Source organism: Neovison vison, chromosome 7 (genome assembly GCF_020171115.1).
Source record: "Neovison vison isolate M4711 chromosome 7, ASM_NN_V1, whole genome shotgun sequence".
Taxonomy (NCBI): Eukaryota; Metazoa; Chordata; class Mammalia; order Carnivora; family Mustelidae; genus Neogale; species Neogale vison.
In genome coordinates, this window is record NC_058097.1 from 172,511,274 (window position 1) to 172,530,105 (window position 18,832).

Below are 18,832 nucleotides of genomic sequence, written 5' to 3' on the forward strand. Positions count from 1 at the left end.
GGCCAGTCACCACGCTAACTAGCTGATGTGATTTTCTATGATTTCCCTCTATAATTCCTCGCAACAACCCTACTAAGTAGGGACAACTTCTGCTCCTTTTAATGTGTAATAAACAGAATTTTAGAAAGACTTGCCCAAAGAATGCTTGAGATAATTTGTATCAGAACTTCCATCTGAACCTAGGTTGTCTGCCTCCAATCTGTCTCCTCCATCCAGAAGCAGTACTTCTTCCTCCAAATGGTAACAAAGAAAGTTTCCGTTCTCAAAACGAATTCCCCAGAATGGATGAAAGGTCCATCCTTTCAATGACTGAGGTCATTCCATTTCATTTTAACCAATATTTGTGATTGAATTTGAAAGATGGAGATAAGCAATAAGCTTGGCACATTTTAGGCCATCCTAGAACACATCATTCATAGCTCCATTTACTGAGAATCTTCCTGGTCATTCTATGGTAAAAACAACCACAGGTTTAAGCCATTTCTGTGGCTTGGATTGGACATGACACTGGACAGATCATATATTGCAAGGGCAACCTTGACTCAAGTCTGAACTAAGGCTCCTAGGGAACAGTGAGGGCAGGAGAGAGGTGTCATGGCTAAAAAGACGAGCCTAGGTTACTGCACTCCACATTTCCTTTCTGTTCAGCCACACAACAAACGTGGTTCTTAGACACTGTGGAAGATGGTTTTCCTCTGGGATTCGGCACTCTACCTGAAGACTTAGATTTTTGTACATTTGTTCAGTTAGGAAGAATGAGGAGGGATCCCTATATTGACCTCTATACGCACCTCAAAATATAACTCATAAGGCCACAGGTTCCACTACATGAGAGAAGACAGAGCCATTTTTATAATAATAATAATAATGACAATAATAATGGTATTTTTTATTTGTAAGTTCACTGATGCTTTGATAATACTTCAGATAAGAGAATTAGCAACTAAAAAAAGAAGAGAAAAAGGGGTCCTAAAAAACTCTCTGGGTAAAGTTCCGTCCTAGTGAAATGTTGATGGGATTATTTGTGAGTAAAATGAAGAACATTATGGTACATTTTGATTTCATGCAATTCCAAGAGTCAGTTCAAAACCTTGAAATGTATTCCATCCATCTATACCCCAGCAGTGTGCCTCTCACCCTGGGTCCCTTGTGTCTGGTGTGTCTGGAGGGGCAGCTCTGTGCTGGTTCTCAGCATTGGAGACCAGGTCTGAGTGCAGGCCGCTGTGGACCTGCTGGGGGCAGAGTCTCAGCTCAAAATCAGACTGTGATGTGTTCTCAGATGCCTGAGTGGCCACTGCTCAGTTCAGACACCCTTCAGGGACTGCCATCCATGCTCTTGCCGTGGAAAGAACACCACTCCGAGTTCTTTCTCCAGCATTAAAATCTCTACAGGGTGTGCTGAGAAGGCAAGATGCATGGGTAGTAACTGATTTATCGTCTCCTTAAAGTGAATGAATAATGGGCAATTTGTCAATAAAGCATCCTCTGAGAGGCAGGGGGCAGGAAGGAAACCACATATATAATTGCTACTGTTTATATACTGAGGTTTCATCCTCAGAATTGTTGCTTTCCTTCCCAGTCATAAGATATGAACTAAACCAATGTGGTTTGGCCCGGATGTCAACATTCACCTAATATATTCTCGAGCTCTAAGTCATAGGAATGTCCTAACTACTAAATCATTTGGAAAATAATCACGCCTTCCGATTTGCAGATCCTTAGATCAACATCTTTGTTAGCTTGGTGGACCTCAAGAAATGTTTTTAGACATTTCTCATTTTCATGATTTTTTTCCTTCTCATTTTCAGATATTTTTCCAAGTGTATTTTTACTTTACTTCTTTCCTCCTTTCTCAAAATGTGTTTTTCTCATCTCCCTTGTAAACCACAACCCAGTTCTCTCTTTTTCTAACTCTATTCACCTCTCCCACTGAGAATGGAGAGAGAGAAGGCAAGCATTTGGTTGTGGCTTATGAATCCCAGGTTTTTTTTTAAATTTCTTCATTGGTTTCCCCTCCATCTTTCTATCTTCTCTCCCTAATAACAAATACTGGTTACATAATTTTTTTCTCTATCTCATTGCTTCTTTTAAGGTTTTCTCCTCCTGGATTACATCTAAACAACAGAGCCTTTGGGGCTTCTCATTCTTCCCCATTTGGACCATTTCATTTTATTTTGCTAACATATTATTTCTAGGCCTTTTAATCTTACCTGGTCACCAAGAGAAATTCCTGGCACTGCTCTAATGGACCTGACACTGAGACACTGCTGTATTTCTTATAATCTTCCCTCTGATCTAGGCTCTGTGGCACTGGTTCTTTTTTACTTTCTGTAAATTATAGATTTATAATTATAAACAACCATATAAATCTTTCCTGATGTCACCTTAGCCTGATGGAACACTTTGAGCTTGCACAACAGAGCTGAGTTCTCAAAGATCATTTTTTAAGTTCTGGAGTAAAAGAAAATACAGAACAGAAGTTGTTATTAAAAAAAAAAATGGAGAGGCAGTGAAAGGTTTTTAGAAGAAGCAAAGAAATGAAGTCCTCAAAAAGTGAAAAGTATAAATCCCATGGACAAGGTATTTTGCACCAAAGAAGACCCCATGACGAGTGAAATCTGTGGGTTGGTAAGCTATTTGCAAAGTTCTTTTCCTAGATCCTAGCCTAATAGCCTCCTCTAGGACATTCCTTGTTCCTGTTCACCTGGCCCTGGAGAGGGACTCTAGACTTCTGTTGAGCAGAATCAATTTTTCTTTGTAAAGTGATAGAAAAACCTACTATGCCAAGAGCCCAAAGGGTGAGCGTATTTATGACTGTTGCACTAACTAGATATACCAGACCCTCTCCTGTGCTAAGCAAAATTATTTCTAAGGCTTGGTCAGGACAGCTGTAGGAGCGGGGATGATGGAAGAGGAGGACTTCAGATATGGGGGCCTGGCATGGGATGAGGGGTTTCAAGGCAATTAAGTGTTCCAACTGCAACTGCAGTGTGAGGTGTTGTGAAATGTGTCTCCACCTATGTGAGGTATGGGGGTCGGCGTGGACGGCATGCCTTCATTTTACCAGCAGTGATGGAGAAGCATTTAATATGCATAACCCCTTCTACATTCTGCCTGTGAATTCCAAGAAACATGATGGCTCAAGAACTACCAAAACAAAACAAAACAAAACAAAACAAAATACCCTGAAGTTTAATATGACATATCCAGTCCTAATTTAATCCAGGAAGAAGTTGCCAGGGCACTTAAGACTAGGCTGTTTCTTCTCACCTGAAAGTTGGGGTCTTCCAAAGAGTATCCTGGGAATATCCAGGGGAACAGTCATTTTATTTGTAGTTATAAATAAGTATAAATAGACATTAGACATCCCTGTCTTTTAGCAGTGACAACTACACAATCTACTAGCCAATAGGCCAGCAGGATACGTACTGTGTGTATTTGTGTGTGTGCTTTTGCTTGTGTGTGTGTGTGTGTGTGTGTGTGTGTGTGTGTGTGTTGTACTCGCATGCCTGTGTTAGAAATGGGTAGTCTTCTCAAACGCCAAATTGTTGTAGCTGCTGTCCTTCAGATCATGGCCTGAAATATGGACCAGGTTTTCTTGCTTGAGTCCATTCTGTAAGACAGATTCAGCTCCTTGTTTCCAGGAACTGCCATTCTCAAGGTTTTCCTGAGGAAAATGAAAAGAAACATATTAGACAGTTAGGTCTCGATGTATTCCAAATCACATGGAATCTTACTGAGCATCTCCTTCTCAAATTATATGGCATGATCAAATGATATATAATATCGAATCATGTAATCATGTAAATATGAAAGCAATGCATTTCTTGACAACTAAGATGACTCAATCCTCTAGCTAAGATTTCTAATGATAATAAAAACGGAACAATTTAGTGAGCATTCACAATTCATCATGTTGTGTGAAAAATGTATATTGTATATCTCTCAGTATCGGAGTCTTGTAACGTAGTAGTCTCATCTCCTGAGGAGAGACCAACCCATGTCTCAGAAGGTGGTGGTTCCCTTCCTTCCTGGGGAAAGAGAAGAACCTCATGATCATAAGACAGGGACAGGCAGGCAGACTCCCGTAGAGGCTGCCCAATGTCATTCTTCAGGGAAGGAGCCCAAGAATGATATACTAAGTGTTCCCTCCCCCTCTCAGCTCAGCCTTGAGAACAGAAGCTGCCGTTATCAACAGGGTTGATCATTCATCCCAGGAAATTCTTGACCAGAAACATAAGTCTGTAAATCAGTAAATAACTTGATTATTTCCTTCTAGAACATTCTCAAAAATCCATTTATCCAAACAACACAATGCTCGATCAGCTGCTTTTCAGCAAAATAGATTGCCTTCACATTCTGAATGCCTGTCAAAACGGTACGCTCCTTACTTCAGTCAAATAAATGTTACACTCAGCTTTACTTCATATACATGTTACTGTGGCATTTGGGGGAAGGAGAACGATTAACAACCTATGATGTGACACGGGTGAAGAGTATGTCTTCTAGAATACTAGAAGAATAAAATGTCTGCAACTGAAAGAATGTGAATAAACCATAACTAAGAAAACAAAACAAAACAAAAAAGACACTCCTGCACTTAATGAGGCTGAGAGAACTGACATAGCTAAGACCATCTGCAAACTTGACAGGAAACATTGTATCTCCCAGGGTCCTGCTGTGGTCAAACGCCATAATGGGGCCAAGGGATTATCACTCTCTTACCGAATGGGCCCCAGAGAACTTTGTTTTCCTGCAGCTTCCCTCAGACTCCTCTCAGAATCCTTCCGTGGGAACTCAAACCTTGCAAAAGTCATGTCCAGCATCCCTCTTGTTAAGGGCAGCATTGCCTGCTTCCCTGGAGTGTCCCCACCCCCGGGAGCTGCATCAAGTCAACAAGGTCAATTTGGTTTGACCCTAGGTTGTTACTGATGGTCTTTGGTAGCCATGATCCTAATGATACTTGGATAGTGTCTCTAGCCCTGCCTGCTCTAAACACAGCTCTCAGTGGGGTAGGAAATGTATGCATCCTGCTGTTTCTCTATTTAAGAAGTTCCCCTTGTCAATCTGACTCTCTATTTACACCTCATGGAGCTAGAAATGTCTGTGTCCAGATGGCACGAGTTGAGCTCCTCCTGGCTCCCAGGTAAAAGCTGAAATTCAAAGAGGTTAAACAATCTACCCAAGGCAAGTAAGACACAGAACTGGGATTCCTTCCAGGACTGACTCTCAAGGCTATGCTTTTCACCATGATACTAGACAGCTGTCCCCTGTTTTATTCCTTTTCTAAAGTTCATTTTTATATTTTTCCTAGAATTCCCCCTCAGAAGGGTTAAAGGGAATTTTGGAAATTGATCACTTGCAGAGCCAGCAACTCACCCCAAAGATACATGTACAGAGCCACATATTTACAGGCTCAGAAACTAATCAGCTGGGATAACTGACATTGAAACTAGATTTGGGTTGTAACATTCACTGCCTTCCCTTCTCACAGCCACCTGTGCAGGTGGTTCAAATGGGCAAAAAGGGAATCCCTTTGTGCTCGTGTGTGTTTTTCAGAAGTTCAAACATCGGCTCACCTGCTCCGTTCCACTGTCGTGCTGGACACCACACCAGCACAGTCGTTTGTATTTCTCAGACCAAAAGCAAACTAAATTGCAAACTGGTCTAATTAGCAACGGTTGAATATCCTTGCCACTCTGGTGACCTATTAACAGAAGGACAGATGGATGAGGTGATCACATGCTTCCAAGGCTTCATTAAGGGTTTAAGTATTGTCTACTTACTAAGTAGGTCATTTCTTAGTGTAAGGGTGAAAATAAGCTTGCCTAGTTAATAGACAGAAATTGGTAACTGCTCAAAGTGAGTAGGGGGATAGTTTTTAAATATCCTCGAACTGTCAGGTCAGGCAAACTCACAGGTACAGAGTTAAGCAGAGACACCATACTTATTTTCAAATATGGATTATGGAAAACTCTACTCTTCCCCTTTGGTAGGTCACCAGGAGGAATAGCAGGAATTGTATTTCTTCCTCTAGGAAAACTGTTTTTCAGCCATATCAGGTATATTAGAAGTCATCAGAGTCATTACTTGTAAAATTAAAAATGTTATTTTTAGTGTTTCTTCTTCCTTCTACCCCAGGATCCTGAATCAGCAATACCCTTACATTCCCTCCAGCTAGCCTAGGCCTTCCTCACATCTCCTTTCCAATCATTAAAATATAACTGTCTATTGTCCCTTTCCTTCAAACCCTGCTATGGTTTAAGAGTCAGTCTTAATAGTCAAGTTTGATAGTCAAACCAAAATTTAAAAACTGACAGTATTCCCTGACTAGAACCTTTCTAAATTTTGGCATAATGATAACCATTTGCAAATACACTGGTTTCTTTGTTTGTTTAGGGGGATGTTTTTCCACAAATATGCCCCATCTCATTCAATGGCTGTCTTTAATTCAATAACCAATTTCGTCTCAATGTCCCTAGCTGGGGTAGCCGAGTAGAGATTACAACCTTGATCACATTCCTCCTATGTACCAAACATTGTGCCTGTCCACAAGCTTTTTCCAAATTCAAATTTCTTTCTAGAGATTAAAAAAAAAAAGTAGATCTATAAAGCTCCAAATTGAAATTTAAATGATATATTCCCTGGCATTATGTCACTCTGTCAAAAGACATTCAACTGAATAGAATTTTACTACCCTTAATCCCTTAATAATATGTATTGGTAAGTGCCTTTTGTGTACTAGGCACATTTTTATGTAGATTACAAAACCTATCTAATCTTTATGAAATAAATATTGTGGGGCCACAATTGGTTCAGTCAGTTATACATCTGACTTTTTTTTTTTTTTTTTTTACATCTGACTTTTGATTTTGGCTCAGGTCATGATCCCAGAGTCCTAGAATCGAGCCCCACATCAGGTTCCCTGTTCAGCAGGGAGTTTACTTCTCCCTCTCTCTCTGACCCCCTCTCTCTCTCTGCTCATGCTCTCTCTCTCTCTCTCTCTCACTCTTTCTATCTAACAAATAAAATCTTTAAATATTTTTAAATAAAAAATTAAAACATATGTCATATGGGTTAGCAATAATATTATATGATAATCAGGAGGATGTTTTTGCCTATCAGCTTGGAGAGAGTAGACATCTGTCTCTGGGAAGAAGGGCTTCTTGCAGGCATCCAAAATCACACCAGTAAGTCATCCACCTAGTCTGCCAATGCGTGAGGCTAGTCCATGTCTTCCTTGGCCCCAAAGAGAGGACTCTAAAGACCCCACCTGTTATGAAGCTAATGATTATTCCAGCAGCAATGCATCCGAGGCAGCCCACTGCACTGTAGTAAAGGTAGGAGAGCGAGTACCAGGTGTCAGCGATGGCAGGTCTGTAGATGACAACAGCACGTGTCAGCAGTTCCACGAGTTCTCACGTCCTGATCCACAGTGATGTTGAGGACCACTGACCGTTCCTTGTCAGGAACTGGCATTTCTCAAAATGTCAACATTTTAATTTTTTGCCATTTGGTTATTCTTTTTTTTAAAGAATTAATTGTAGACTATTTGTGCTTGGTCTTACACTCCATCCAACCCATCCTTGCATTGCAAATATTGCCATGTAGATACTAAATCATAAAAAGTACAAGGAGGACTGTGCCTCCCATTTCTTTTGTATTATTAATTCTTCAGATACTTATTCAGCCCAGATTTAGTGCCAAAAATCGTGACAGATATTGGAGATAAAAAGATGAGTAAGCTACAACGCCTACATAAGGGGAGCTAATGGGAAACAATAAAGGAACTGTAGTACCTCGGTAGAATAGGAGCAAAGGATTCTGGGAACGTTTAAAAAGAGTATCAAACCAAGGCTTGTGTGTGAGATAATACCTGAGCTTCTTTTTAAAGACTAGTGAATAGCTAATAAGCCAAGAAGGTAGTTAGGGCCACGATTTAGCACTCTAAGGAAAGAGGATGGAAAAAGCACAGGCAGGAGGGAAGAAACATGGGGAATTTGGGAAGTATAATAGGTTGGTGTTATTTGTAAGATTTATGGAAAGGAATGGTTCTAAATTGAATAACACTCAGAGGCATGAGGAAGCAACATAATGGAGTGCTCATAGAGTAGGGAGCCAAAACAGTTCTAGGATGTAGCTCTACCTACTTCATCCTTCAGCAAAGCCCATAACAACTTGTCCACCTGATAGCAGAGTTAAGGAGCTATCCCACATTTCTTAGATTTGTTTCTACAAATAATGAGAGCATGAGAATGTGCATTTCTTAAAGTCAGGGACAGTGCCACAGGCTCTAGGTATCTTCTCTCACTTAATCCTCTCAAGCAGCAGCAAAATAAAGATGATTGCCCTCATTTTTCTTTCAAAGACTTAAGAATTCAAGAAGTGACAAGTTACTAACTTATGCAGATATAGAGTGGATAAGTGGTAAAACCTACAACCAAACCCAGGCATTTCTGATTCCAAAGGCCATGGTCTTCTCCCTACATCATATTATCTCCTGTGTTTTGGCATCTTAAATGACCTATTCCAGCCAGAAAGAGAAGGAAAATCGTTTGTTAAACCCAGTGGAGCTTGATCGAGAAGGGGCTAGTTCGCAGCAGTGCCCCCAGCTAAGCAGGTCCACTACGGTTCTCTTCATTGTTCACAAACCTGTTCTACTCAGGTCCTTTACTCTTTCAAGGGCACCATCTCTGATCCTCATAATCACACATCTAGGTTCAAACCCTCCACTACTTCTGTTTTGCACTTAGACTTCAGATTAAAACTTTTGCTGAGTTCACTCTTGTGAATCCCAGGATGTAGGGTAACGGATATCTGGGGAATGGTCAACAGCCCTGCATATGCTCTTCAATGCTGGGCACTGCCTGGCGGGATTCTCACAGGAAAAGCAAGATCTGGCTCATCGGCCTTATCTCTGGAGAATACATCTTCCTCTATCCCAGTGCCCCACTCTCTGGGACTGAACCCCATCTTTAAGGTCCACATACCTGCCAGGTAACACTGTAGGCACTGACGTTGTCACATTAGAAGGGACACAATGCTCTGTGGATAAAGGCAGGGGCCATGTCTTGGAGTCTGGTGCAGGGTAGACGAAGGCCCCAATGGCCACCCAAAATGACAAGGTGATTCCAGTCAGAAGGCCACCTAATGCACCCTTGATGGAGGGAAAGCAAAAGTTAAGGAGAGGTTTGATAAAGCTGTTGAAAGAAAAAGAGATGAGGAACCCATGCCTCAGAGAGTCTTACTCTCCACCCCAAATCTTGGCCACATGAGCTGGAAACAGCCCACCAAACTGCCTTTTTTCCAGTTTTATTTAGAAATCACTTGTTCCCTCAATGAAAACATTGGAGAATGTCATAATGGTCACTATTTTTAGAATTCTAGAAGGAAATCTTTCCCCTCCTTTTAGCTTCTTCTTACCATTTAATCTGTTGAGAGATGTACAACATGATGGCTATAGTTAACACTACTGTATAATATATATGAAAGCTAAGAGAGTACATCCTAAAAGTTCTTTTCCAAAGGAAAAAATTTTCTCTTTTTCTTTTTTTATCTGTGTGAGATGATGGTAAATTTAATGTGGTAATTATTTCACTATATATAAATCAATTCATTATTCTGTACTTCTTAAACTTATACAGTGCCATCTGCCAATTGTCTTTCAAAACTGAAGGGAAAAACACTTGCTGAGACCTCGGTTCCTGGTAGAAGAGGTTCGGCAGCTGGGGAGGAAAACTTCAGAAACTGGAGACAAAGGGGTCATTTTTCATTGACAGCGATAACTTGTTGTATAGGAATTCTTTCTCCCACATCTGGCAGAAATTCTGGCAGAGACCCTCACTCACAAGCTTGGAGCTTTTTCTTTGGGTCTAAATACTAGCAAGCATATTTATTAGTCTTGTTGTTTAAGGGTTCTATTCCGTGATACACAGTGGAAAGTCAATGAGTGATCGAGTCATTTCTCCTGCAGAGGAGACAGAGTGGTCTAGCGGTGACCACAACTGGAAAATAAAATCTGGACGCTCCCAGCCTATGCTGACAGTTGAGCCTTCTCTGTGAGAGAAAACAACTTGTTAGTTCCTCAATTTATTCAGGAAAATACTTTTTTTTTTTAAAGATTTTTTATTTATGTATTTGACAGACAGAGATCACAAGTAGGCAGAGAGGCAGGTGGGCGGAGGGGGGAGGGAAGCTGGCTCCCCGCTGAGCAGAAAACCTGATGCTGCTTGATTCCAGGACTGTGGGATCATGACCTGAGCCCAAGGCAGAGGCTTTAACCCATGGAGCCACACAGGTGCCCCAGGAAAAGACTTTTTGATAAGAGGATTAGAATGTTTTGTTCATTATTGTTTGGGGAAACAGAAGCAATGTATGTGATTCAAATACTTGTGTCTTGGTCTAGACCAGGGATCCACAAACTTCTATTACAAACCGCCAGCTAGGAAATACTTTAGAGTTTGTGGGCCATCCAGTGTCTGTCACAACTACTCAGTTCGGCCATATAGCGCAAAAACAGCCATACACAATACGTAAACAAAGGAGAATGATTATGACCAGTAAAGCTATTTAGGGACACTGAGAATGAATTTCATATATTTGTGGGTCATGAAATTCCCATGTTCTTCTTTTAACTTTTTCCAACCATTTAAAAATGTCAAGACCATTTTTAAGCTTGCTGTCCATACCAAAAACAGGATGCTTAAGGGGTCTAGTTTGCTGTCCCCTGGCCTACCAGTACAGGGTGAATGGATTTCAGTAGGAGGTTCACCCTTAGTGAGTGATAGTAGCTGCCTAGAAAGCCAAGCTGGGAAGGATTCTGGGTTTGTACCCACATTCTGTGGAAAGAGAGCTGTGATCAGCCATGATTACAAGAGAGCTCAGATCAGCCATGGCCAGTGATAAGGCGGGGAGGTGACCCAAATTTGCAATGTTTCCCTTCCTCCACCTGGAATAAGATGGTTTTCTGAACTAAATAGAAGGGCCACAATTCACTAACATAGATAAGAAGTTAACTTGTAGAAGGACATAGGTGTTAGATCATTCATTATTAGTTTTTTCATGGCCAGGACATTGCCTTCTCTCATATCATCTCCCCAAAACATAGTTATCCTTGTCAACTTCAATATCAGAAAAATTAATTAAAACAAAATGACTCTCAGGCAAACACTACAAATTACCAAATGCTCCCTACATATTCATCCTCTTTACCTAGCTCTGAAAGATTTACCTAGAATAGAGGTCAGCAAGGGTCAGAAAGCCACAGAAACCTAATTAGATAGATCATGTTACTCAGGCTTCATCGTGCACCCTAAAGTATATTTAAAAATATGCATTCAGGTTTATTGTAGTCCAAAGATTTCTTTTTTTTATTTTCTGTAGTCTAAAGACTATTTATTTCTAAAAATATATGCATGTGGTGTATGGATGGCAATAGTAGAAAAATAAAAGATAACTTTGCTAGATTGAGAAAATTATGAGTTTAAAGCTATTTTAAAGAGTTATTATTTTTCCAAATAAATGTTCACTTTGATTTATATTTACATAAAGTCATCCAACTAACATTTACTTAACAATATATTACTAGCTTGTAAGATCAGAATATACTAGGATTGTTTACTCTGTCCTTCTTAAATAAGTTAATTAAGTTAATTAAATTTGTTATAATTTTAGGTAAAATATGGGAAAAAAATGAAATTCAGATATTTTGTTAGGTTTTCAAAATTTTCTTTAACCTAAATTATTCCTGAATTCAGTATATTTTTAAAATTTCATTTGATGGGTCCTGAATTTAAGGAGGATAATTTAAACCCTAGAGAATCAAGTTTGATGCCATGACATTTGGTACTTCATGTTCATCTCTTACTTTCCTTGTTTCCTGCATCTAAGAAGGCTTCACTAAAATCAGAGATTCCAGTTCTACTCTGGAAAATAGCCACCATTTTTTTTTTCTTGGTACGGAGAGATGGCCTTTCCAAGGAGAAGTGGGAAGAGAGAGAAAATGGCTGGGCTTCAGTCTTATTTATTTAGTTTTTACTTTTCAAACAATTTGAAAGGTAGATCCAGGACCTTTTGTTTTACTTACTTTTTTAATTTAAATTCTAGTTAGTTAACATATAGTGTAGTATTGGTCTCAGAGACAGAATTTAGTGATTCACCCAGTGGTCATCCCAACAAGTCGGACTTCAGTTTGAGCTGGGAATAGTGGAGAGACATGCAGGATCCTTACCTTCCAGTTCACAAAAGGGAACACGATTCCCAGAGAGAACAAGCCCAGCATTGGTCCCCCGCACATGCCGTGGATGCTGAGAGCAGCCTGCAAAACAAGACAGATCAGATCAATGTGCCCACTCCCCTGAATCCATAGTCACCTGACATCACTCTCTCTCAGACACGGGATAAAATTTAGTCCTAATCCTGATGGTGGCACTCATTAATCATGTGCTTTCTGGAAGTCACTTTTCCCTCCTGAGGAGATAAGCACTATGTAATAATAAAAATACATACATGGTATGTACACACCAGTAATTTGGATTTGGTAGTAGTTTTCCCTTAAGGTGGAACTAACTGATTTGCTTACATTTTCTGTCTTACAAAAAAACTTCATTTTGTAATATACCAAATAAATATATCAATAATTTACATTTCATATCTTACATGACTGACCACCTATTCTAGTTTAGTTTGAACAATTCTGTCATTTTGATCATAATAGGTTACCCCACTCCCACCATCCCACCCAGAATCCCCCAAAGATGTTGAAGCATGAAGTTGGGACATGATGGGGAGGCCACTGACACTCCCTATCTCATCTCTCCTTTTCATGGCTCTATTCTCATTGGAAATTGAGGGGGTTTTACAAATGCATTTCCATATCTCTTTGGCTCTGTTATTGAATTGGTAAGGAGCTGAATTGGTAAGGAGCTTTCATTAAACTAATTTGCTGTTGACCTGCAGCCTTTTCCACGGCCTCCCAAGAGTCTCTGACATGCACATGCACTGATATGCATGTGTACAAGTGTAAGTATGCACTTGTGCAAGTGTACAAGTGTGTACAAGTGCCAAACATGTGTGCACAAACACACACAGCTAGCTATCCTTCAGTACAGTCCCTATCTTGCTGTCACAATGGAACTGTAGGGCTCTTAGATCCCTAAGAACTGAGAAGAGGATGCTCTAATGATCCTATATGTACCTTATGTTTGTCAGGCACCCCAATGTGCCAGACGGTTAAGAGGAACTACGAGGCACTCCAGATACATGACTTCATTTCATCCTCACAATTTTAGTAGGTACCATTAACTAAATTTTATAGATGAGAAAACCGTACTGATGGAAAATATATTAAAGGCATAATTCCATTTAGAAAATGATAAAAGTCAGATTTAAGGGATGTAAGCTAGGTTTGTTTGGTTGTAAAACCCACATTTTTCTCTCCTAAGGGCAGTCTACAGAGAAAAAAAAAAAAAAAGAAGAAGAAGAAGAATTGAAGAACACAAGCCCTCATAATGGCCTCCTTCTCTTGTTTAAGGGAAAAAAAGTTCTTGAAAGATCCCATCACTAATAGTCAAGATATTTGGATTCTAACAAGTTCTTGAATTTGGATTCTAATCCTGCTGCTCATTACTATGATTTGGTGAGTCTTCTCTTATTAATTCAGATACGTTCTATTTCCGAGTGTTCTTTATGAAAAATAGCCAGGACCGAGAGGCCATCGAGTGCCCTCCAGCTGTAACGTAAGTTCTTTTCTCTAGAAAGATGAGCTGCGATGCATTGTTAGGTTTGTTTTCCAGGTTAATTTTTTATGAAGTCAGTGCCATAGATGGATCGTCTACAGGATGGAGACAGATAAGGTTGAAGTCGATTCTCTTCCCCAAACTCAGGACTTAGTTTAATATTCTTGACATTTCCTCTGTTGATTGATAACATGAATTACAGTTGCCATTGTTGCTGAATTTGGAAGCTAATTTACTAGCTATTATTTGGGAGAATCAATAAGTTTAGGAAAGACGTTCATGTTCCCCAGAGGAGGAAAAATACATTAATGATCTCTTATAAAGTCATCAACCAATATGTTTCTGCAAGAAACAGTCTTCATGTGATAGAAAGAAAAAAAATCTATCAGTTTCTGGCTTTTGAAAATATATATTTCTGTAATTTATATACCTAAATTAATTTTAATTTTTTTATCTTTCTTTTTGTTACTGTTCTTAAGCAGTTTCAGTTGGAGGAAAGCTTAAAGTTCATCCAACAGCTTTCTTTCCAGTGGGCAAATCTCACATAAGTCACTCCTGTAAGCAGGGGTGATGACTAAGAACATACACTTTGGGGCGGTTGCCTTTTTGTGCCTTAGCCTTCTCATAGATCAAGTGGGGATCATAACTTAGCTTGCTTAGTGAGGTTTTTTGTGAGTATTCAATGTGGAATCTGAGAAAGGCCAGAATAGTGACTAAGCACTCCAGAGTACATGTTATCTACTATTTTTCTTTTTTCTTTATTGTAATTTTAGTTCCAGTTAATTAGCATATAGTGTTGCATTTGTTTCAGGTGTTATCCGCTATTATTATTATCTTCTTACGTTTTTTATTATCTACCCCATTAGTGAACTCTCTGCTTCCTGAGACATGTCATTTGGTTGCTGGACTATCTGGGGACCCAGAAAGCACTTTCTCAAGTCAAGATAAGAGCATGCATGGAAGTCTTCATGGCTTTTGGTAGAACTAGATGATAATCATTAAGATAGAAGCATAATGGATAGATAGAATGACCTTTCCCAAAAGGAGCACTGCAAAACACCAGTTAAGGGGTGATCTTTGCTACTATCTCCCCCTCCCCCTATTTCTGCCACCAACACCACCACCCCCTGTTGTCCCCAACATATGGTCTATGGTAACATATTTTTTAAAATGAAAAAGGGGATGCCTGGCTCGTTTGGAAAAGCATGCAACTCCTGAGCTCAGGGTCATGAGTTCAAGCCCCACGTTGGGTATAGAGATTACATAAATAAGTAAAACTTTAAAAACTAAAAATAAAAAATAAAGTGAAACAAGTTTCTTTGTTTTGAGACTCCCAAGGGCTTTCAATTTGCTAATATGGCTGTGGATTTCTGAGAGGAGAATGCAGTATACAGCATTTCCCAAATGTCTTTGACATTGGAAACTTGCTTTCTTAGAGTATTTCACAGGTCAAAAGTCTCCAGAACACACTTTATAAAGCCCTAAACTAAAACAGTAAAGAAGATTGAAGCTGCCTGCCCCTAACACCACCCAAAACACCCACCATGAATATGGGATAGCTTTGTGAACATGAAATTAAACATAGCTGTAACCCTCACATCCATGAGATTAAGGCTTCAGCCTTCCCATGTGTAAAACCTGAACATGAATGTTCCATTATAATCAAAATAGCAAAGCTGTTTGCAAAATTAAATAGGGGAATTAGGGACGCCTGGGTGGCTCAGTTGGTTAAGCAGCTGCCTTCGGCTCAGGTCATGATCCCAGCGTCCTGGGATCGAGTCCCACATCGGGCTCCTTGCTTGGCAGGGAGCCTGCTTCTCCCTCTGCCTCTGCCTGCCTCTCTGTCTGCCTGTGCTTGCTCTCTCTCCCTCTCTCTCTGACAAATAAATAAATAAAGTCTTTAAAAAAAAATTAAAAAAATAAATAGGGGAATTATTAGTGCCTTTCTGTACCAGTTAAATTAGACATATTCAAAGAGAGGAGACAGTTATCCTATAGACAATATCTCTTCTAGGAAACAAGAACTCAAAATTGTCATTTCTTGCCAGCCAGCATCTCCTAAATTGTGTGAACTATGAGGTAAACATTTTACTTTACTTTATTTATTTTTTAAAGATTTTTTTTTTATTTCTTTGACACAGAGAGAGAGATCACAAGTAGGCAGAGCAGTAGGGAGAGCGGGGGGCGGGGGTGGGATGGAGGCAGACTCCCTGCTGAGCAGAGAGCCCAATGCGGGTCTCAATCCCAAGACCCTGAGATCATGACCTGAGCTGAAGGCAGAGGCTTAACCCACTGAGCCATCCAGGCACCCCTAGGCAGCAAACATTTTAAACAATCCAGAAAGTGGACCCAGCAGATGAGACAAGTGGAACAAGCAGATGAGAACTTTCACAATCATTCCCAATCCACAGTAAGCTTTTTTGTACTGCTCTTGGAGGGATCCTTGCCTATGCTAAAGCCCTTCCTATCTCAATTGGAAGTAAGATTAAAATGCAAACACTTCTGTGAGACAACAATATAGTGATTCAAATTCTCACTAATTTCAACACGATGATACTTTCTTAATAGTAAATGTTGGGATAAGGGGAGGAAGCAATGGGGCCCAAGGCCTCAGAGTCAACCTGGAAATTTGGACCCTGTGAATGCGTGGGTGGAAAGCTAGCCACTGAGGTCACTCACACTGCCAGTTCTGTTGTGTGCATGAGCAAATAGCAAAGGACTGCAAAAATTGGGAAAAGATTATCATGCATCTGTGATGAAACACTAAGTTCTGAGAGGGCACCGGGTTTCCGGGCCCACAGGTTTTTATGTAGACAGCTGGATTATAGTGTCCCCGTTCTCCCAGAACTATGCCCTGAAGCTCAAAAGGGAAAGAATGGAATCTACATAGGTAGTCCTTGGAAGGATCAAGAAAGATGCACAGCTCTGCAAACTAAAATACATTCTATAAAAATCAGTGGTTTCTCCTCACACATCCTTCTTCACTTCGTTGAAGCAACATTTGTTGAAAACATGTGCCATGCCAAGATAATACAAAAGATGTTGAAATGATACAAAGATACAAGGGGGATGGAGAGGGCTGAAGTAGAAAGTGAAGATGGGCCTATCTACTGTTGCTTGGAGAGGTGGGCGATTTGCAGAGGGAAGAGAAGAGGCTCGGGAGTCGAGGGCCATAAACTCAGCCACTGACTGGTGGGGAGAACCTGAGCAGGATATTTTCACTCTTTTCTATAATCATCTCCAAAAAGAAGATGCTAGAATCCATGATCCTTGAGGCTCCTTCCAGCATGGTCGTTTTGGGGAAGTGGGAGTTGGACAGATGGGAGGCAGTTAGAGATGGGCTCATATGCCATCTCCCCTGCTCCTTAACTGTGCGACTCTGGGACAATCCTCTCACCTCTCTACTTCTTGTTTCTTCATCAGTAATGTCAGTATATGAATCATACTACCCCGAGAGAAGTGATTAAATGAGGTAATACATCTGGAACTGTACCTAGAATATAGTTAACTGTTTAATTAATAGAGATTATTCTTATTTTTTTTGCTATTATCATTATCACTTCTACTTTTATTTTAGTCATATAGTCTCAGATCTGGATTTTTAAAAGGGTTTCTAATTTAATTATGGTGTACCATGTCACTGACTTCCAGTAGTGATTTTTAATAGTTTCCCCTTCTGAAAATAATTTTGGTAAAATTTTATAGGTATGTTTCATTTGGACCTGGTATCAGGGATTCTCAGCAAATGGTGCTTGGAGGAACAGGCAAAGGTTCAGCAAAGAAAGTGGTAAGAGCTGCTCTGAAATCAAAAGCGTCTTTTTTCTCTTTCATTACCTGCACGACCCCCCCCATGAGGGATGCAGCGACAGCCATGGAGGTGCACATCACACCAAACAAGAGACCTGAAAGAAAGAGAACTCATGACCATCATCCAAGCTGGCTTTGAGGGATTTCTTGAGCTCCTGCCCATGATAGTCTCTGAGGCAAACCCTTTTGGAAGGGATCTCAGTGAAAACTATCCTGGCCACTCAGCCATCACCAGTGGGACACTTCATTTCCAGTCAGGTAAAAGGAGCTGGATGGAAGCCAGCCTCCAACGTTTTTCTCTCCGGGATTCAAGAGGAGAGCCATCATGTGAATGCAACATGAAAATGTGGAAAAGGCACCAGCCTAACCTAATCCAGACCCAGTTAGTGGGAGGTACTTCCGGTTTGACCACTCATCAAAACGTAGCTGAGGAAGTTACTGACCTTTCTGGGATGCAGATAGTTCTTCATCTTTAAGATGGTTGAATATCTATATGTTTTACCTCACACCACTTGAAACTCTGGAAAGTTTTTCTAATTTTTTCCTTTAGTGCTTTATTCTTACCACTCTTCTGGCCCTGAGTATATTGTGATATATTATATTATTTGTTTCCATATTTACATAGGAGATCCCTAAGAGCCATCAGAGTACCAACCCTGAAGCATCTCACGCAGGGCCCCGAGGACCAAGGGAGCTCGCTGAGTGAAGAAGCAGACGCATTTTAGTCGTCTTTTTAAGAAGATGAGTTCTTTTAAACCATCTTTTAAAAAAAAAAAAATTTGTTTTGTACATCTTTATTTAAAAATCATCTTAAAACCTCATTCATTTTCCATTATAACCCCTAAACTAAATAAGAGAGGGAGAAAGAGACAAGGAGTTGGAGATATAGACAGAGATACAGTGACAGAAATGGAGAGAAAATGATTTTGTTTATTCTGTTTGAAATGATCTCCCAGCTAAATATCTCGCTCAGTTCCCAACATGACCTGTGGTATGCAGAGTACTGACCATATGTCAGACACTTGGCCAGTGCTAGAGTTTTCAAGGCAGCACCTGATTCTTGTCCTAAGAATCTCACATTCTAGTAATGGATTACATGTAAATAGTATATCCGCAGTGTCAGGTACCTAGAAAGTACTTTGTGTTTGCTGCTGCTGCTGCTGTTGTTGTTATTATTATTATTATTATTTATTATTATTATTATTACTGTATTTCAGGTTTGAATCATGATATTCATGATATTTATTATCAGGAACCCTTTCTTAAAATGAAATCGTGCTGCCAAGTTC

At 40.0% G+C, this 18,832-nt stretch overlaps 1 protein-coding gene across 1 annotated transcript in view; it reads right to left on the reverse strand.

The window, feature by feature from the left end:
- Window positions 1-867: 867 nt before the first annotated feature.
- Window positions 868-18,832, reverse strand: part of SLC5A12 (solute carrier family 5 member 12) — a 49,241-nt gene continuing 31,276 nt past the window's right edge. Inside the window, exons 10-15 of the mRNA XM_044258985.1 lie at window positions 17,571-17,638; window positions 12,230-12,316; window positions 8,991-9,157; window positions 7,274-7,377; window positions 5,580-5,707; window positions 868-3,667 (exon numbers count right to left, since the gene is read on the reverse strand). Of these exons, the coding sequence (XP_044114920.1) occupies window positions 3,515-3,667; window positions 5,580-5,707; window positions 7,274-7,377; window positions 8,991-9,157; window positions 12,230-12,316; window positions 17,571-17,638 (707 nt within the window). The 3' untranslated portion in view covers window positions 868-3,514. The remainder of the gene's footprint in view (window positions 3,668-5,579; window positions 5,708-7,273; window positions 7,378-8,990; window positions 9,158-12,229; window positions 12,317-17,570; window positions 17,639-18,832) is intronic.